The following is an 18701-nucleotide window of genomic DNA, read 5'->3' on the forward strand; positions in this document are numbered from 1 at the left end:
AGTTACCTCAATATTTCAGTTTTTATTCTCCTAAATCACAGATTTTCTCGGAACTATTGTTTTGTGGATGTGCCACTATTGCACCTAGTGCGCGATATTATCTAATACCATAACATAAATTTACTGAAAAATGAAGTATACATATTTTAACATAATAACGTAACTTTTCTATGAACTTCCACAAACATTTTAAGGAAACTATGTAGCAGAATATTTATTTTTCACTTTATATTATTTACGCTGGTTGAAAGCAACGATTTACAAATCTGAATTCCTCCTGTGTCGGTTGTTGATCAATTGAACTTGCTTAGGTTTCTCCAATCATCCTGTTAACTGAAATTGGTTTGCATTCTCTTCTGTACCTGCTTATGTACTGGTCATATTGGTAAAAGGTAAAGATTGTTTGGTTGTTTAGAAAGTTCTATAAATTCTCGGATTTTTCTATGGTAGAACCATTGATTACATGCATAGCTATATCTTTCTTAGTGTTAAGGGTTCTTTCAGCCTAGTTGATATTTTTCGTCCTGTCTCTCCGATGGAAGAGGAATCTTGTCTTTACTGTGTTGAAGACGTGAAGATTTTTGGACAAAGTGATTAATCTGGTTTTAACATTAACAGGTTTTAACATGTGGTAAATAATGATTTGATTGTAAGAAAGGATCACAGTGGCCAGTGTGGGGTGGCTTTAAGGCTCATTCTCTTTGGAAGGTTGTGGTGGAGTGCATTTTGGAATAGAGTGCTTATCTCTAATGTGTAATTCTGGGGTCTGTGATTCGAGTTAAGATGACTGTCTTCTGTCTTTGGTTCTCAAGAAATATAAAACCAGATTTACCATTTGTCCAAAATTCTCTCAACATTCCACCAAAAAGAAATCTGAGAATCCATAGAATTCCCCTTACCAATATGGGAATCACTTACCTGAGTCAATGTTTTAACTCCACTTCCATCAAACAGTATATATTCATTCATAGAGTAGAATGCAAACCAGTTTCAGGTAAGCTCTGAAGAAGCCGACAAAATGAATGACAAAATACAGCAGCCTGTAGAAGTTCCAAGGTTCAAAACTGGGTTAACATCCATAATAATTAAAATATGCCAGAAAAAAGGAGTCGGTACAGAGTTAGATAGTTGATTGTTTAGTAAGCTGTGAGTTCATTATATAATTCTGCCTAACAGTTAAAGAATAAATAAACAATAAGTGGGATAATAGAAGCATATCTCGACAACAGATAATTCTTGGCTATAAGCCTAAATTTTTTGTTGCTATCTCAGGAGTACCTCAAGAGTCGAATTTGGGTCCCCTACTTGTTTTGATTTTCATTAATGATTTATAAATTACGTTAAAATTGTCTCATTTATTTGCCTATAACAAATAATAAAACGCGTTATTCATGTTAAATCAGTAGTGCTCTGTGAACTCTTTGAAACTTAATGTTGCTAAATGTAAAGTCCTGTCTTTTTATAAAAAATAAAAGTCTCATGTTCTTCCACTCTTGGAGAAGTGTAATATGTTTATAAATTATCCAATATTTCTACCCTTAAACTTGTTTACACAACGTTTAAGAGGAGTAAATATGGTCACCTATTTAAGAGCGTAATACGTCTAATTTGAAGAGTTTTCCACTTAAATGCTTTAAATATTTTCACTTTAAATTACATGGATATTATCCGCCCAGAAGATTTGTTCAACTCTTGTTCCTCCAACGGTCCGATGTTGAGTCTTTTAACGTTAGACGGATTTGTTTATCTGTGGCCATGCTGTATATAATTCACGCAGTACTGACCATTTTAATAATTTTAAGGGTAGGATCATGGTCGTCAATTTATCAAATGTGTGTTAACTTTAATCCTATTGCTGACTTGTGTAATATTAACTTTAACTCACTGTACACTTTCTCTACATGTAAAGATAGTCTAAAGAATAAATAATTCACTTTTCACATTTTTGTATATAATTCACGCAGTACTGACCATTTTAATAATTTTAAGGGTAGGATCATGGTCGTCAATTTATCAAATGTGTGTTAACTTTAATCCTATTGCTGACTTGTGTAATATTAACTTTAACTCACTGTGCACTTTCTCTACATGTAAAGATAGTCTAAAGAATAAATAATTCACTTTTCACATTTTTGTATTCTAATTATGTGCTGTCTATCGCCGTCCGACCCGCTTAATTTGTGTCCTCATAATTACACCAGTTTCCGTAGTTCCAACACATTTTAAATGCGCTAAAAACATACCAGCCACTTTTACTTGTTCTTCAGCAGACGTGAAACAAATAATCGATCAAAAACAGTGCTCACACAATAATATTTGTAGTGTTTTAGTTGCGTTCCGCGTGGTCGGGCTTAGCCGTGTTTACATTTTTTTTCTAAGAGTGAGTTTGGCCACGGACTGACTGCACGGATGGCGCCGAATATCAACAAGCAGCCAAGATGTTCACACTGTGAGAGATCAATAAAGGACAGTCAACCTTCAATATCATGTTGTGCCTGTCTGTCGTGGTTCCACAAGGGTTGTTTGGGTCTCACTAACCATGAGTTTAACAAGCAGGCAACTATGGGGAATAAAGCCAAAGAAACCACTTGGACATGCAATCCCTGCTTAGATATCGCACAGTCTCAGTCAGGCAGCAAGCAAACCTCGAATAGCAACCCCCGGGGCTCAATTGGACCGAGTGGTGCGTCGCTCCAAGATATCTCTGGTGGTGATGTCTCCAACTCGGCAATAACCCATAACCAAGTATCTTTAACGACATAATGGAAAAATTAATAGTCATGGAGGCTCAGTATGCCAACCTGCTGGCGAGATACGAAGACCAAATCAAAATTAATGCTGATCTTAGATCTGAGATTGCAGAGTTAAGGAATCAAATTGGTAATAATACTCGCTGTGACAGCACTACAGCCGCCGAACAAAGTCATGAAAACGACGTTCTTCAAGAAGTGCTGCAGAGACAGGCACGCATTAACAATTTGATGATTTTTAATCTTCGCCGAGACGAGAGCATTCCTGAACCACTTGAAGTCTCTCCAATGCTCTCGAGCAGTGGGTTTACACAGATTGAAGTCACTAACGTTGTTTCCGTCGGTAAACCAAATCGTAATGGCTACAAACCAGTTAAAGTGACGCTGTCTAAGCCCAGCGACGTGTCACTTGTGCTGAAGAGTAGGAGAACACTCCCTGAGAATCACCAAATTTACGTCGAGGCGGATCTGTCTCCGCCGCAACGTAAGTATATTTGGGATATTAAAGAAGAACTGCAACATCGTCGCTCGAATGGTGAAAACAATCTGATTCTAAAATACACCCGTGGTGTTCCCACTATCGCTACAAAAAACCCAGCTCCGCCGCCGTATGTACCAGAACGTTCGGGGTCTCAGAACTAGGACCCATGTCTTTTACAGTGGCGTAACTTCCTCAGGGTATGATATCGTTGCTGTTACTGAATCCTGGCTTCAACCAGATTTTCGAGACTTTGAACTCTGTCCTGATTCTTATCTGGTCTACCGCTCAGACAGAAGGGAAGATTTAACCCGAGTCTCCAGAGGCGGTAGTGTCATGCTCAGTGTTCTTGACAGTTTTGAGTCCGCACTTCTGGATACCTCCGGCATCAGCAACAGTGCTCCAAGCATAGACTTTTTAGGCTGTAAGATCTCTTTAGATTACTTTGTATTTTATGTATTTATAGTATATATTCCTCCCACTGCTACCAACTTCTAAGTTGAGAACTTTTTTGAATTTTTGTCGTCGCTGAACTTGTTGTTTGGCTGTCTTGTTATTGCGCCATGTTGAATCTTAAACAGCCTAACTCTGTAACTAACGAAAATAACGGCTGCTTAGATCTCGTTTTTGTCAATTTCGACGTTGCCATAGTGAGAAACGCAGTACTACTTATCGACGAGGATCCACACCATCTCTCGTTAATAGTTTCTCTCCGACTCGCTTTTCCACACGTCTCTAATTTTCCAATCAATAGAAACAATCAAACCGAATTTAACTTTAAGAAGGCAAACTATCCTCATATCTATGAATTGATGCAGCATGCAGACTGAAATAGTGTTATGGAGTGCTCGGATGTCGACAAGGCTCTAATACTTTTTTACGACATGCTAAACAATATTTTTGTCGTTTGCACGCCCACTAAAACACCGAGACGAAGGCGATTTCCATCATGGTTCACTAAAGAAATGATCGCAACTATATTTGAGAAGGAGAAAGCTTCACTAAAGAAATGATCGCAACTATATTTGAGAAGGAGAAAGCTTTCCGCAATTTCAAGCAACACAAATCTTATTATTTTGGCAGATATACCGCGCTGCGCAAGTCTATTAAGTTCCAGTCACGCATTGCCTATACTGATTTTGTTCGTCGTGCTGAGTTAAGTATACATGATAGTCTTACCAATTTCTGGTCATTTATTCAGCGGAAGAATGCAGATTCGCGAATCCCAGCCACCATGTCCTATTCTAGTCAGCCATGCCATGGGCCTAATATGGTTGTTGCAGCTTTTGGTAAGTATTTTGGTAGCATTTACACCATATCCCAGCCAGATCCGTGTTCATCTTCAAGCGTGTCCTGTAATCCGGAACTAGGCAACATACCTAAGCTTACTATCCAGGATGTCTTGTCAGCCAGCAAAGCACTCAAAAACAAAATTACCGCCAGTTCTGATGGCATACCAAGTTTTATAGTGAGAGACTGTTCCCAGGCACTCTGTGCTCCTTTATGTCACGTTTTTAACATAATACTTGAAACGGGTGTTTATCCAGAGCCTTGGAAATATGTCAAAGTTTATCCTATTCTCAAAAAAGGTGATCCCTCTGTAGTTGAAAACTACCGACCTATTTCGATCTTGTGCAATTTTTCTAAATTATTCGAGATTATATTAAATTTATTTTTGCTCAAATTAGAAATAAACTATCTACGCAACAACTTGGTTTTTATGCGAAAAGATCATGTATCACTAACTTATGCTCTCTGTCTTCGTATATGTCTGTGACTCTCTGAACAAGCAAGGTCAAGTTGACGTTATATACACTGACTTGAGGTCCTATTTGGTGAACCGCCGATAGTTTGTTGAGATTGAGGGGTTCAGATCAGTTCCTTTTGTTCCAACTTCTGGCGTGCTTCAAGGTTCTAACCTTGGACCTCTTCTTTTCAATATATTTATAGACGATCTCATATCTTTGATCACCTGCAACAAGCTTGCCTATGAAGATGACCTAAATCTATAAGAATGCATTGAAACTGGCATGGACTGCATGACTCTCCAGGACAACATCAATATTGTCAGTCAATGGTGTACTAAAAATAAATTGCATCTTAACATCAGCAAGTGTAATGTGGTTTCTTACCACCGCACAAAAACTCCTATAGTCTTTAATTACAATATGGATGGTACTGTCCTGACTAGACTTGCTACTGTGAAGGATCTGGGGATTTTATTTGACCAGTCGTTCTCTTTTGTACCTCACATTATAAAAATGGTTTCCAGTGCAATACAAATTTTAGGATTCGTAATAAGAATTTGCAGGCATTTTTGTAGCTCAACTACTGTTAAATTGTTATTTAACTGTTACATTTGGACCAAGCTTGACTATGGCTCGCTGATATGATCACCAATTTAAAACTGCCACACTCAGTCCATTGAGAGTGTGCAGAGAAGGTTACTAAAGTATCTAATGTTGAGGGAGGACGGTTCCTATCCTGAGCGGGGAGTTGAGCAGGATCTTCTGCGAAGAAGGTTTGCTATACTGCCCCTGAGCTTGCGCAGAGACTTGCAATCTTTTTCATTTCTCTATAAGTTAGTTCATTACAGAGTCGATTGTCCGTTTCTTCTGGAACAATTACGCTTTCATGTGCGGCCGCAATCAACTTTCTTACCGCAGTTACCCAGGTCCCACGTCCATTTTCAAAACCCTATTTACAATATGTGTGCCACCTTCAACAAACTATCATCATACTGCGATTTATATTATGATGGTCTCCAGGCCATACTTCAGCAACTTCGATTGGCGTCGGGTTATCCGTACCGATAAGTCTTCTCCTTTTCTTTCTCATTCTTTCCTTCTTCATTTTTTTTACTTATAAGATTAGTAGATTTAAGATTAGTTTCTACATCCCCTAGTGTATATATTGGATGATTTATATTTAGTATTTCATGTTACCTGTTGGAAATAATATTAATATATAATATTAATATTATTATTATAATTATGACCAATTTTCATTTTTGGACAGGTGTTAGATGTGCTGTGCTGCCTTTTATTGATTTGTTTTACTTTAAGTATTGTCTGTAATTAGGTGTAGATCTGTTCAAAATAAAGCACTATTATTATTTGTCAAATGGATACTCTATAATCAAATAGTGATGCTTGATCCAAATATGGCTTGTTGTATATACAATACAAGTTGTTAAAAATTAAAATACTTTCTTTCCATTAACAATGACAATTCTTAAATTGCTGGCAAAAGAAAACATTTTCACTCAAAAATTGACCCACCAGTCACCTTTTTGATTTTGGGCTAATTCTCACATACCGTCTACTCTTGTCCAAATCAAATAGAGGTTGGGGAACTACTGGACCGATGGTCATTGCAGATCTAGCAAGTTCTGAATGGGGTTTCACTGCTGAGTTTACTATGACAATGATTGAATTGTTTGAACAACTTGGCTTAGGTAATTTTGGCAAAGAACTACTATTACCCGCATTTAATTTACCAGAATCCTTAGAAATAACCATGTGTGCTGTTTTTGAAACCTCTGAGGGCAATGTTGATTGTATGGGAATGGTAGTCTCTAGGGATGGTACTGGAGATGCTAAAGTGATAGCACCCAAACAATGCTGATTTAACTCAGCAGAAATTCCTTGTTGCTGAAGACCCATGGATTTCTCTGAAATCAAATAAATATTATGCAAAAAACTCAAATGTAAGTAATTAGTTTAGTGGCATTTTATGACATACCTTGCAATTTCTCTTCCAAGAGTTTTATTTTGTTTTGTAAATTATGATTGATCCAAAGTAATTTTAATTTCTCACGCTTTAGTTCTTGCATTTCAATTTTCATATCTTGGTGCTCTTTTTGCTTCCTTTTTCGACACCTCATCTGAGCTGCCCTATTTGCTTCCCTAATTCTCATAGCTTCTGAATTTTCTACTTTCAAATCAATAGATTTTTGTGGATTTTGTTGAAGTCTATTAATATGCACTAAATTAATCTGTGCCTTATATTTTTCCATTAAAACTGACTTAATTTTTGCTTTAACATTTGTTGTATGACCAGAATTCTCTTCATGGTCAGAATTAATCACCAAAACATCACAATCATTTTTAGTTTCTGATATAGATGTAATGACTGGATTTAAACCAAACTCTTGTGAACTCATATTTATATTTGAGTTTGTGAACTTATTTTGACTTTCGTCTGGCTGTGGATAAATCTGTGGGGTATGCAAAGTATCATCAGAAGTGCTCTTTAAATTTGGTTCTAACATATTTGAATTAGAGTTCTCAACTGCCCTTTTGAACACTTCATCAAACGGATTAACATTCTGCAGGTCTTGAAACAGACCAACCTCCTCGCAGTTTTGTATAAACCTGGTAGGAGTAGGTGTTTCGTCCGCTGAAAATATGAAAAATAACTAAGTTATTAAAGTGATATTCCAAGTTTTGACCTACCTATTTGTGCAGATTTGCTTGATAATCCCAGATTCAACATTATATCTTGCTTTTTCTTTTGCCATTCCGAATTGTTCTCTGTACTAACTGCGAATTCTGCGGAATTTGGAGTATTATCTTCCATAATCAGAACAAGATCACAATTTAAATTATTTCAGTTTTATACTGTAGTCTGTATCTATCATAGAACTACCTCTTCTTCTTTTCATGTGGAAACATTTAAGACTTCTAACATACCCTACAGAGAGAATCAAACTAATGCAAGGAGTTGACAAGGACCCGTCAGCTGCAATGCACCAACTATTAACAGTAAGCAAGTCTATTATAAGATCTATGCTTCTCATAAGTATTCATAATGATAGAACATAGATGCTACTAACATTTCAACATTAGTTAACGCTGAAGCTGAATCCTTGAAGTATATTGATAATGGGCGAATGCCCTTCGCTAACTTCTCAATGTGGTTAAAAGCCGAAATGAATAAAAGTTTTCTGTGATTTGTCTCTTGTAATTACTAATTACAAATCTTCAATAATTATATCTCGAATGTTTGTGTGTTAAAATGAAAAAATATTTGTAAAAATGTATTAAAGTTCGTTTTTATGTCTAAAATGTGTAGAGAGATAAATTTTTGTAACCTTGTTCCATTACTTGACATCCATTAGTGAGATTAACGTCCATTTTTTCAAGTAATAAAATAACTTTATACGGCATTTAATGGATAATTAAAAGTATTACGTTAGTTCAAACGAAAAATGGCATCAAGTCAAAATCCACCTTATGGAAAGCTTCCTAAAACCAAGAGGGGTTCAATGAATAGACCTCAAAGTGGTACAATGGAAGATTTTTCATTAGGATTTCGTAGTGACATTGAGAACGAGCCAGTTATAGCGGCTTACAAGTCGAGGTTGCACGCTTTATTTACTCAAATCGAAAAGGAATTCGATAATTTGTTCCAGGAAAATCAAAATCGTATGTGTTTAAATACATGACACTTGGATAACAACTATCAATTTCTTTTTAGTGCAAGAAAAAATAGAGATTTTAAATGAAAAGCTGGAAAAGGATACATTTGACAAACCTGATTATGCCGACTTTGAGAGCAACATGTCCAAAGTGCTCACTAAGAAACGTAAATTTGTCAAATAACCAAATTTTCAATGTAATAGTTGACAAATTTTAGTCAGTTCTTCATCTCAAAAGTCTAAAACAGCTCATAAACTGAAAGCACAAACTAGTAAAATTGTATCTAGTTTTAAGGCACCTCAGTTAAGCTGTGGCTTAGTTAAAGAATATGGTGGTCACAAAGATGGGGTGTGGGAGGTGTCTGTAGCGAGACCAGGTGTACCAGTCATTGGTACAGCTTCAGCAGGTTAATTTTTATGCCTTCACATTTTTTTATTGCATAATTTTGCATTTCTTATTTTAGACCACACTGCTTGCGTTTGGAATATAGAATCCTCCAGATGTTTACTGCAGTACCAAGGTCATTCAGGTTCAGTAAATTCAATACGCTTTCACCCATGCAAAGATTTGGTTCTCACCGGAAGTGGTGATTATTTGGCTCATATTTGGCAAGCTGCATTAAATTGGGATCTACCTGTAAGGAAAATGTACAATTTGTTTCCCAATATATACTGATTAATTTAGTTATCCATAAGAGAAAAAAACTGAAAAACCAATTTTCTCCCAAGGCTAGACTAGAACAAGACCATTCGGTTTGTTTTTAAATGAATTAATTGTATAAGTCAAAAATATTGATTTGCCCAAACTATAAATAATTCATGTGATTAACTTGTTTATACTCTAATTAGAAAAATCTAAATCAGTTTTATAGACTAATGACATGTTATTGATTGTCCAAGTTTTCTTTGCCTTGTGGTGTTATTTAAACTAGACCAGTCATAAAACGAGCTAAACAAAGAATATTATCATCTAAGGTTCCAATTGTTCTAAAAATTTTACATTATCTGCGAACACAGGACCCTTCAGTGTCTTAGATTTTAGATCAAATTATCTAATTCCATTTCACTCATAATACTGGCGCCACCTCTTTAAGATCTAAAATAATAATTATACTTATCAAAATTTTAAATCAATGGACGTTATTTTTCATCATTATTAGATTGTTGTTTTCCTGCAACTTCTCGGGGGCTGTCAGCATTGTTATTAAAAGAACAAGGTAAAGATGGCAATGCTGGTTTGCATTGTTCATTAACTTTGTACTTTGAACCAAATGTAATATATTTGTTCTTCCAAATTTTATTGAATTTTGTCCTGGCAATTTTGGTTAGTGTAGTTTAGTTAGTTTCATTTCGGTAGATGAATTTCCATCTCTGCTTATATGAGCTCTCAAATAAATTATGTCTCCCACTATCTCTATATCCTCAATTTCAGGCGACCTATCTATTTTGTGAATGCGGTCTATTATCATTAGCTTTGGTTTTTGTCGATTTAATTTTAAGCCATAGGTCAACTTATCTCTTCAACTCTTTCATTTATAAGTGTGGTGTCATCGGCATAGCGAAAGTTATTTATTTTTCTGCCGTTTATATTTATGCCTTCATCTCAGCCACCCAAGGCTTTTGTAATGAAGTGTTCTGTGTAAATGTTGAATAAAACACATCCTTGCATTACACCTATCTGTATGTTGAAGGCCTGCGAAGTTTTGTCATCTCTTCTGGCTACTGCAGTGCTGTTTAATAAAGCGGCAGATGTTGAATTACACTTATATCTAAGAGATGCTTCTAAAGCCTTTGCCTATTGACACAGTGAGATGCCTTGGTATAGTCTAACAAGCATGTCCGTTTCTTAAATTTGTTCCTTGTTCTTTTGTGCCTATTCTGCGTTCTCCACTCTGAAATCTGCCAACCTAAAAAGCATTTGAGGGCGTTGAAAGAGAATTCTAAGAAATGATGAGATGAGATGAGTATTTACAAGTATATGGGTCACCTTATGCGAGACACCCTGTACAACTGGATAAGATGATTAGGTTCACAGGGAAATCACATAATGATCAGTAGAGCTAACCAAATGTTGGCATTTGCACTGAGAATGTTACAAGATTCTTATGATTCGAACTGTATTGTTTGACTTTGTGTTTCATATGTTCAATCAATTTTGTAATATGGTTTTATAATTTGGTGTCCTAACTGCTAAGTCCATATAAAACGGATGGAAATATTTTTGCCATCTTGCCATCAACTCTGTGATTTTTAAAGGGAAACTAAACCCAATGCTGATAATTTGTTTTATGCTCTGGGAGTTAAAATAAATATAATAATGATACATAAAAAAACTACAAAACTACAACACCAGAGGAGGGCATTACTATTTCATTTTTTTTATTTTGATTAACACGATTTATGTAAAATTTATTAAAAATTTTGTTGGGTGGCATAGTTTTTGTTTTAAAAAAATAATGTGCATTTTATCCGCACTAGTCATAGTTAAAGCGGTTTTCGTGGTTCGATTAACAATTTTCGTTTTGTGTGTGCAGAAAATTTCACTACACCAATATCTAGGGTTGAAATCAATATTAACTTCTAGTAAATTTTAATGTGAAAATCCAAAGTTTTGGTAGAAGGCGAAGCACTGTTAAATGCAAAGCATAAAATTTTGTTTGGTTCTACTGCAGAGCCCAATAATTCAAAGCACATGTTTGCATTGCGCCTTCAAACAAGTGGTACAATATTGGAATAGAATGGAAATGCAAAACGATCCCAAGTAAAACTTTCTTCCAGGTTTTCCCTTTGGCTTTTGTACTTTTTCTTCTTGACCAAAATCGTTAGTTATTTTTACTTGCTACACATTTCTTTGAGTGGCTCGAAAAACACAATCAATTATATAATTCAAAGTCGAGATCAGAGTGATGAAGTATATTGATTTATCAATGAGTTTTAAGATCATTGAGCACTCTAGTTGAATGAAAAAATTGTGGCATGTGTGGTTTTTAAAATGGTCTGTTTTTAGCAGGACCTGATCAGCGAAGATAAGAAACAGCGGTGTCATAATAACTAGCAAAAAATAATTGCTGATAAGAAAGGTTTAATAAGCATTATATATATAATCTTTTAATACACGTCATTTCGATCTATTTTATGTTATGGTACATTTTTCTTGAAAGGGCCCATATTATAGGTCAGTTAAAGTATTTAGTATGCTAAGAAATTATACAAAAATTAGTAATGGTCAGACAGCTATTTGAGGATATTTTTTATACATTTAATTTTAATTTGTGATTTGTTGTTCATTATTATATTACGTAATTTCAAAGCAGTACTAGCTTATACAGTTTTGTAATGTACTAAGTAAATTTGTTGATATTCACCATAATAATAATATTATAATAATATAATAATACCATTAATTAAGTTGTACAACTATTTAAAAACACACTTTTTTAAGCTAACAAAACTAATCAGGTGACACATTAGCATGACTTTTTATTTTGCATAATTTTTTTTAGAAAGGCCACTCCTCCGAAGAAGAATTAGAAGAAGGTTGTGATATTGGTGGAGGAGATGATGCTTCAGATTTTGGAAGTCAGCAACAGCAAAAAGTCTCTACTCTACGAACGCCCGTTGGTGAATTGAGTGGCCATTCAGGCCCTATTGCCGCTGCCGAATGGCTAGCTGGCGGGGATTTAGCTATTACAGCTTCCTGGGATCGAACTGCCATTTTGCATGATATCGATTCCGGGGTTCAACTTCTTACATTAACAGGTTAATAATACCAGCTTTTTAACTTGTACTATTTTTTTGTCAATTAGGTTATATACTCATATTCTCGGTCCTCAGCAAATAGAAGATCCAAAACTGACACTCGTCAAATAAGATCTTAATTTCTATAGATGAAATTTGCAGTAAACCGATGTCGTTAAAAAATTTGAGTTTATAGTGGCTAATGTATTTAAAGTAAATTAGATATAAACACTTGGATGTTTGTTAGTTTTGGTAGGTTTTTTGCATTGTGTTTGGTAACCATGTCATTTTCAAAATAAAAAGGCAAACAAAAATCGTATCATCAAATTTGACGGATGTGATCACCATTTTGGGCTCTGTTTCTTTACCGAAATAGACAAGATTCTGTTTGGAGAAATCCACATAAAATTATTTTCGAATATATATTCAAAACTTTATATTTTTGGATTCAGAATGGAAAGATCTGCCCAGAGATATAAAAACATAGTAGGATTTGTTTACATCGAGAACCAAGATAGCTTTTGATCTTTATAAGGTAACTGATTCTGCTTCCTCATCAAAAGTTACATGAAAAAGATCTTTTTAAATTTAAAAATAACAAATAGATTTTAGTTCCAGTGAGACACTTAAAATGATTTTGGGTCATCTATCATCTAGCACTGTATATTCAAAACAATTTGTTCAGTGAACCCAGAGCCTTATATTTATTTAGTTATTTATTTTAACCTAATATATGTTTCTATTTCCGTGGACAAGGAACAACTTTTTTATTTTAAATGCAACACCCTGTATATTAAAGCATTTTCTATTTCCTCGGAACTTTCTAGACACATTTCATATGTAATAACCTATACATGTCTTCTTTTTTCAAATGGAAACACACCCTATTTTTATAATTTGTGATATTTGTTATTGTTAACACACACATTCTTAAATGCGTTTGATGTTTAAAAATGGAACATATATTATCAAAAACGTTTAGACATTTGGTAAAAAATATCCACAGGGACAAAAAATACTATTTTAAACGAATAATAGGAAAATTTAAAAATAATATATATTTTTGGATATTGCAAATAATAAACGGCCTTTTTTTATTGGCATTAGAATTTTCTCCATAATTTATTTTTTTTAGGAAAACGTTTTATAGACTTGAGACCATTCCTTTTTGTTTTAAAATGACTATAACAGAACATAAATAACTAAGTTAGATGGCATAAATATGTCGAGCATTTATTTGGAAAACCAGAGCTTAGCCAAAATAGTGACGTTTCTGTAATGCTCGATTGATTTTTTTTCGCCATGTTACATCGCCACAGCAACTCAACAAATCAACCCGAAATATACAGGGTGTTTCAAAACAATTCCAAAAAACTTAAAGGGGTGATTCCTTGTTTAAACTATAGGGTAGTTTATCACATAAACATTGGGCCAAACGCCAACCATTAGGGAGATATCGTTTATTATTAGTTTGATTTATGGCAGCTGTTGTCTTATTATGAAACCTGGATAAGTTGCTACTGATAACGCCTATAACATTTAAGGCCACGATCAGGAATTGACCCATACGGCCAGTCATAACTCGCAAAAGTTGGCTGTAACGTCATCCCGGGACACGACTTTCCGGCTGTGGGATTTTAGGGAGGGCGTCCACTCGGTGTCCGTTTTTCAAGGGCACACTGAGTAAGTTGTATCCCAGAAAGCAACCCGGAAGTTCGAAATATTTTCCGTAGGAGCGTGACATCTGCGGTTTTCGCGCGTGACGATAAAGTAGTGTCCGGTTCGGACGACCGCAGCGTAAAAGTGTGGGACTTGCGCAATATGCGTTCCCCAGCAGCAACGATTCGCGTGGATTCGGCCGTCAATCGCCTTTCAGTCTCCAACAACGGATTGATCGCGATTCCACACGATAACAGACACATCCGCCTTTTCGATTTGAATGGGCAAAGGTGAGTATGGTTTCGTTGACATCCATTGCGAAGACCGTTTGGATTATTTTTTTTTTAGGTTAGCGAGGTTGCCGAGATCCAGTCGTCAAGGGCACACAAGGATGGTAGCCGGCACGGCTTGGTCTGACGAGGTTCTCGGAGGAGTAAACCTCTTTACTTGCAGTTTCGACAGACGGGTGCTGGGATGGTGCATATCCTCCTTGAAGGATTTATAAGGAGATGGATTTATATGTGATACTTTTTTCAATTCGTTGGTAGAAGTTAGTTCCTTGCTTTAGACAATCGGTGCGCCCCTGAAAATTTCGTTAGGTAGTTTTTATGATTATCCACATCTAGTCCAATTTTTAAATATTTTTTTTTTGTGAAACGTTAAAGCCCTCCTAAGGACAGGGCGTGACCTCATGGTGACGTCATTGCCTTCATTAAAGTGACAAGTTTATGGGTTGTGTATGTGAGTAATAATTTAAAATGAGTAGGTATTGCGTGGTTCTTAATTCCTGAGTTCTTCGAGAAATGATCCAAAAAATCTATGCATAAGAGTACCTTTCAATCAATTGGTAGAATGCGATGCGTGAAGAGTAGTTTACTAATCATATTTTTATCTATATAGGTAATTAAAATAAAAATTTGTATTTTATTCCAAGGATTCCCAGGTGCTTTTTTTGATTAGAAATCAATTTCTGTATTGGTCTTGTAAATTCATAAAATATAAATTAGTAAATTAACAATGGACTTCATAAATTTGAAGTAATTGGTCGGTTCAAGTTATTATGATTTTTTTCGAATAAAAATCAACCGTCCGTTTCACGGTTGCGTTTTCCACCTTGATTTTTCAATTAATTTAATTTCAATAATAATCATGTGAAAGTATATACAATCTGTAAGAGTTATCTAGAAATTTTGCAAAGTTCTTGGTATTGTTAACTTTGTAATTTTGTTTTATTTATTTAAATATTTTTTTGCGTGTTTGGATTTAGTGCTAAAAACAAAGATAACTTTTATCAGTCCGACCTATTTGATTTCCGCACGGTTTATGAAATATTTATTTGATTTGTTATTAAAAAATATTTGTCAAAGTAATATGTAGGGTGTTTTCTAAGTGAATGTCAATAATTAAATTAAACCTCTTAACGTTTGCGATCCGGAAAGAAAAGCTAATTTCTCTGCATGATGTCATATTAGTGATATTGTTATGACCATGCAGAGAAGAAGTTTTTATTTTTTAAGCGAAAATCGGACATCGTAATGAAAAAAATCAAGGAATAAGAATTTTTATTTCAAGAGAAATCAGTGGCGTACCATCAATGTCTGCTAAACTAGGCAAGTGAAATTGCGTGCGCTCGCCGCTGGTGTATTTAAATACATAATACATACATCTGTATTAAATTTTATTAAAATATCTAAAGTATTACAGATATTAAAAAAATATATTTTATTTTTGATAACTTTACCACCCTGTACCTGTTACCAAAAGTTATGACGTTTAGGACATATCTTCATATGTTTTAAAATGGACACAAAAATCGCCCCCTAAATTATTGACATTGAATTAGAAAACACGCTGTATATATATCCCCATTTTCTGCAATGCAGTATAAGTTGCCTCCATGCGGATTGCTTCTCTTACAGCACTCGTTTGATTCAGATAAATAATTTTCTTTTGAATGAAAAAAAAACACCCGATATATTTCTTGACTCGAAAATTAAGAAAATTCATTAAATGTATTCCTTTTCTTTTTGACAATATTAATTGTTAACTTAATCTTGCGGGCTTTTCATAATATTCTGATTTTTCAACAAGTCATATAGCCTTAAATATTTTGTAAACCTTGCGGAAATTAAATAGATCGGTTTCACTTTCACTTTTACCTTTTTTTTTACCACTAAATCCAAAAACGGAATAAAATATAGAGAGTTTTAATAAAATTTCAATGTTGATGTCGATAGTAAAGCACCCTGTATAATCCAAAAGTGAATAATCTAAAAATGCCCTTAAATACAAAAGAACTTTTGTATTTAAAATATTTTCATAATGAGATTACAGGTTAAACATGTATGTCTAATCTTGTGACACACCTAGTACCTGTAGGGGGTACCTTCAATTTTTTATATATTTTCTTCATTTATTCACCCTCCATTAGATATACTCCTAATATAACCTGTTACTTACCTCTGCAATTTTATTCTTCACAGTTCCCCACATACAAAGTCTTTATTTTGATTAAAATAGTCCATTACCATAATGTCAAAATCTAGTAAATTCGAGAAATCCTCTATAAATCCCGTTTGAAGTGAATACACTGTCAAAACAGTTAATGAACAACAATGCTATAAAAACCAAAGGCACACAATGAACACTGTTTAGAGAAAAAAACGAACGCGCGTGCCCATGCTAGCAATGCAGGGAATGACGTCACGAATCCGTCGAATTTTTCTAGCGTCGTACGATCGTTTGTCATTATTTAGGTTTTATTATTGTTTTTAAAGATTATTTAAAGTCGTTAGAGAGTTTTTACCAAGATATCTTCAAAAATTGAAGTCAAAAGTTTGAAGGGCAGGTGTTTTACCGCACTATATCGGGCTGCATATAATTCCTGTAGTTTTTCCTTGAATGTGAGTTTAACTCAGACGCCTTCTCAGCGCATCCTAGATTACTACTACTAAACTACCGATAGTACTCTAAAATCCTGATTATTGATTGGAATGAAACTAAAAGTAGTTAGTAGTAGTGAAATGTTAGTATCCATATTTGGCGAGAAAAGCGTCGTAAATGCTGTCGTTGAGCAAATATTTAGAGGAATAGGGTTACAATTGTTTTGTTTTTTTTAATAAAGTTTAAAGAATAGTTGATATGTATTTTTATTGGCAATGATCAACCAACAAAAAAAACTAATATGAACCAGCGCGGACATAATCAACTACAAGTTTATCCATCCAAGCTCAATGCACGAAGTCGCTCTACTTCTCTTTTCGTACTTTTTAAGGCAACGATGCAGTGTCGACACTTCCACATAAAATGTATAAATATACATATGTTGGGATTTCATAATATTTTGGTGCCTAGTGCCTCTAGTTTAGAGATTAACCATTCTTTATGATATTTCGATTCTCAGTGCTCCTTTCGAGAGATTTCTGAGAGAAATTCTCACTTGATTTTTAGGAATTCTGACTTATTTTTCAGAAATTTTGTCTTGTTCCTAAAAAAATGGTCTTAAGTAAACTAACACCTATATTTGATTTTCGGTGGCTTTTCAGTGCTTTGGTCGTTGGAGAAACGAATTTAATAGCAAAAGTTGACGAAACTAGAAACACACTTTTAAAAAGGGGACTTAACAATATTTAAATCCTTAAGTAGTCAATCACTGTACTCTCTACCCCATGTTTCCACAATAATTTGTGACTCTCAGTATTTTCTATTGAACAAATGCTAATTACAATCAATTCGACGGTTTCATTCATTCATAGTGTACACCTTAATTCTATTCTGGTTTACCCCTCGGATACAGGTTAATTGAGAAACCAACCAATAAAATGCCCAGGTTTAAAGAGGAACTAGAGACCACGGAATCTACTTGTACTGACTTTTGGTCTGCCATATACAAAAAGCAAATGGACAACTTGAGAACTGATATGTAGTTCAAGACAACTTTCCTATTCTGAACAACAGCGAGCAGTGCTCGGGCTCTGCCATACATTGAATTTATTTTGCGGTCGTATTAGAAGAAACCTCCACATTCAAATTTTAATAATACTAAGGAAATATATAATTCTAGTTTTAACTAATTTGTCGCTGTAGTAAGGCAATTTTGCGGTTCGTCTATAAGAATATTTTAGTGGAATTTCGTGGATTTTCTACCTATAACTATATAATATTCAATATAATTCAATAATAACAGAAGGTTGCTCATTTCCCTTAAAAATAATTATCTGCAGTTAAAATTCTCAACAATCCATCCATTTTAATTCGTGCATTGAAGTTACTTTCTGTTGATATATTTGTATGTATTGAATGTACCTGAAATCATAATAAAAAATACGAAAATTAGTAAAGAACTTTGTAAAATAAATACAAACTCTTTACTGGCAACTCAACAATTTCTAACTTTCTTGAAAATCAAAGTCTTGGCTATTTTTTTGTTGGGTATTGCATTATGTATTGGGTTATCACTACTTTCCGTCATTGCTGTTTAGTTCTATGATAACAAGATAATTAAAACCTGTACTCAGAAAATAACCCAATTGAGGTTTATTTTTATTTAGGTATAACCATGCACTATTTATTGGAAAAGGTTTGCTTGATTTTTAAAACAATCTATCACACATTAAAAGGTGATAACAATTTTATTTTTCCAAATAACTATCGT

The 18701-nt window shown here is 34.5% G+C and overlaps 2 protein-coding genes across 5 annotated transcripts in view; one reads left to right on the forward strand and one right to left on the reverse strand.

The window, feature by feature from the left end:
* Positions 1–7877, reverse strand: part of LOC132708435 (uncharacterized) — a 12198-nt gene extending 4321 nt beyond the window's left edge. Inside the window, exons 1-4 of one of the 4 annotated variants that reach the window (XM_060680792.1) lie at positions 7686–7877; positions 6973–7629; positions 6713–6901; positions 793–6646 (exon numbers count right to left, since the gene is read on the reverse strand). In XM_060680792.1, the coding sequence (XP_060536775.1) occupies positions 6513–6646; positions 6713–6901; positions 6973–7629; positions 7686–7809 (1104 nt within the window). In that variant the 5' untranslated portion in view covers positions 7810–7877 and the 3' untranslated portion in view covers positions 793–6512. Of the gene's footprint in view, positions 1–792; positions 6902–6972; positions 7630–7685 lie in introns of those variants that run through there. The other 3 variants (XM_060680793.1, XM_060680794.1, XM_060680791.1) reach the window with 3 other exon arrangements.
* A 294-nt stretch (positions 7878–8171) lies between these two features.
* Positions 8172–17145, forward strand: LOC132706185 (WD repeat-containing protein 37). Its single transcript, XM_060677365.1, has 8 exons — positions 8172–8657; positions 8710–8817; positions 8869–9057; positions 9115–9287; positions 12154–12409; positions 13933–14071; positions 14122–14337; positions 14396–17145. The coding sequence occupies exons 1-8, from the start codon at positions 8441–8443 to the stop codon at positions 14550–14552; spliced, it is 1455 nt and encodes a 484-aa protein (XP_060533348.1). The 5' UTR covers positions 8172–8440; the 3' UTR covers positions 14553–17145.
* The last annotated feature ends 1556 nt before the right edge of the window (positions 17146–18701 follow it).

The sequence above is a fragment of the Cylas formicarius genome, unplaced genomic scaffold (assembly GCF_029955315.1).
Source record: "Cylas formicarius isolate icCylForm1 unplaced genomic scaffold, icCylForm1.1 PGA_scaffold_10__41_contigs__length_53128322, whole genome shotgun sequence".
NCBI lineage: Eukaryota > Metazoa > Arthropoda > Insecta > Coleoptera > Brentidae > Cylas > Cylas formicarius.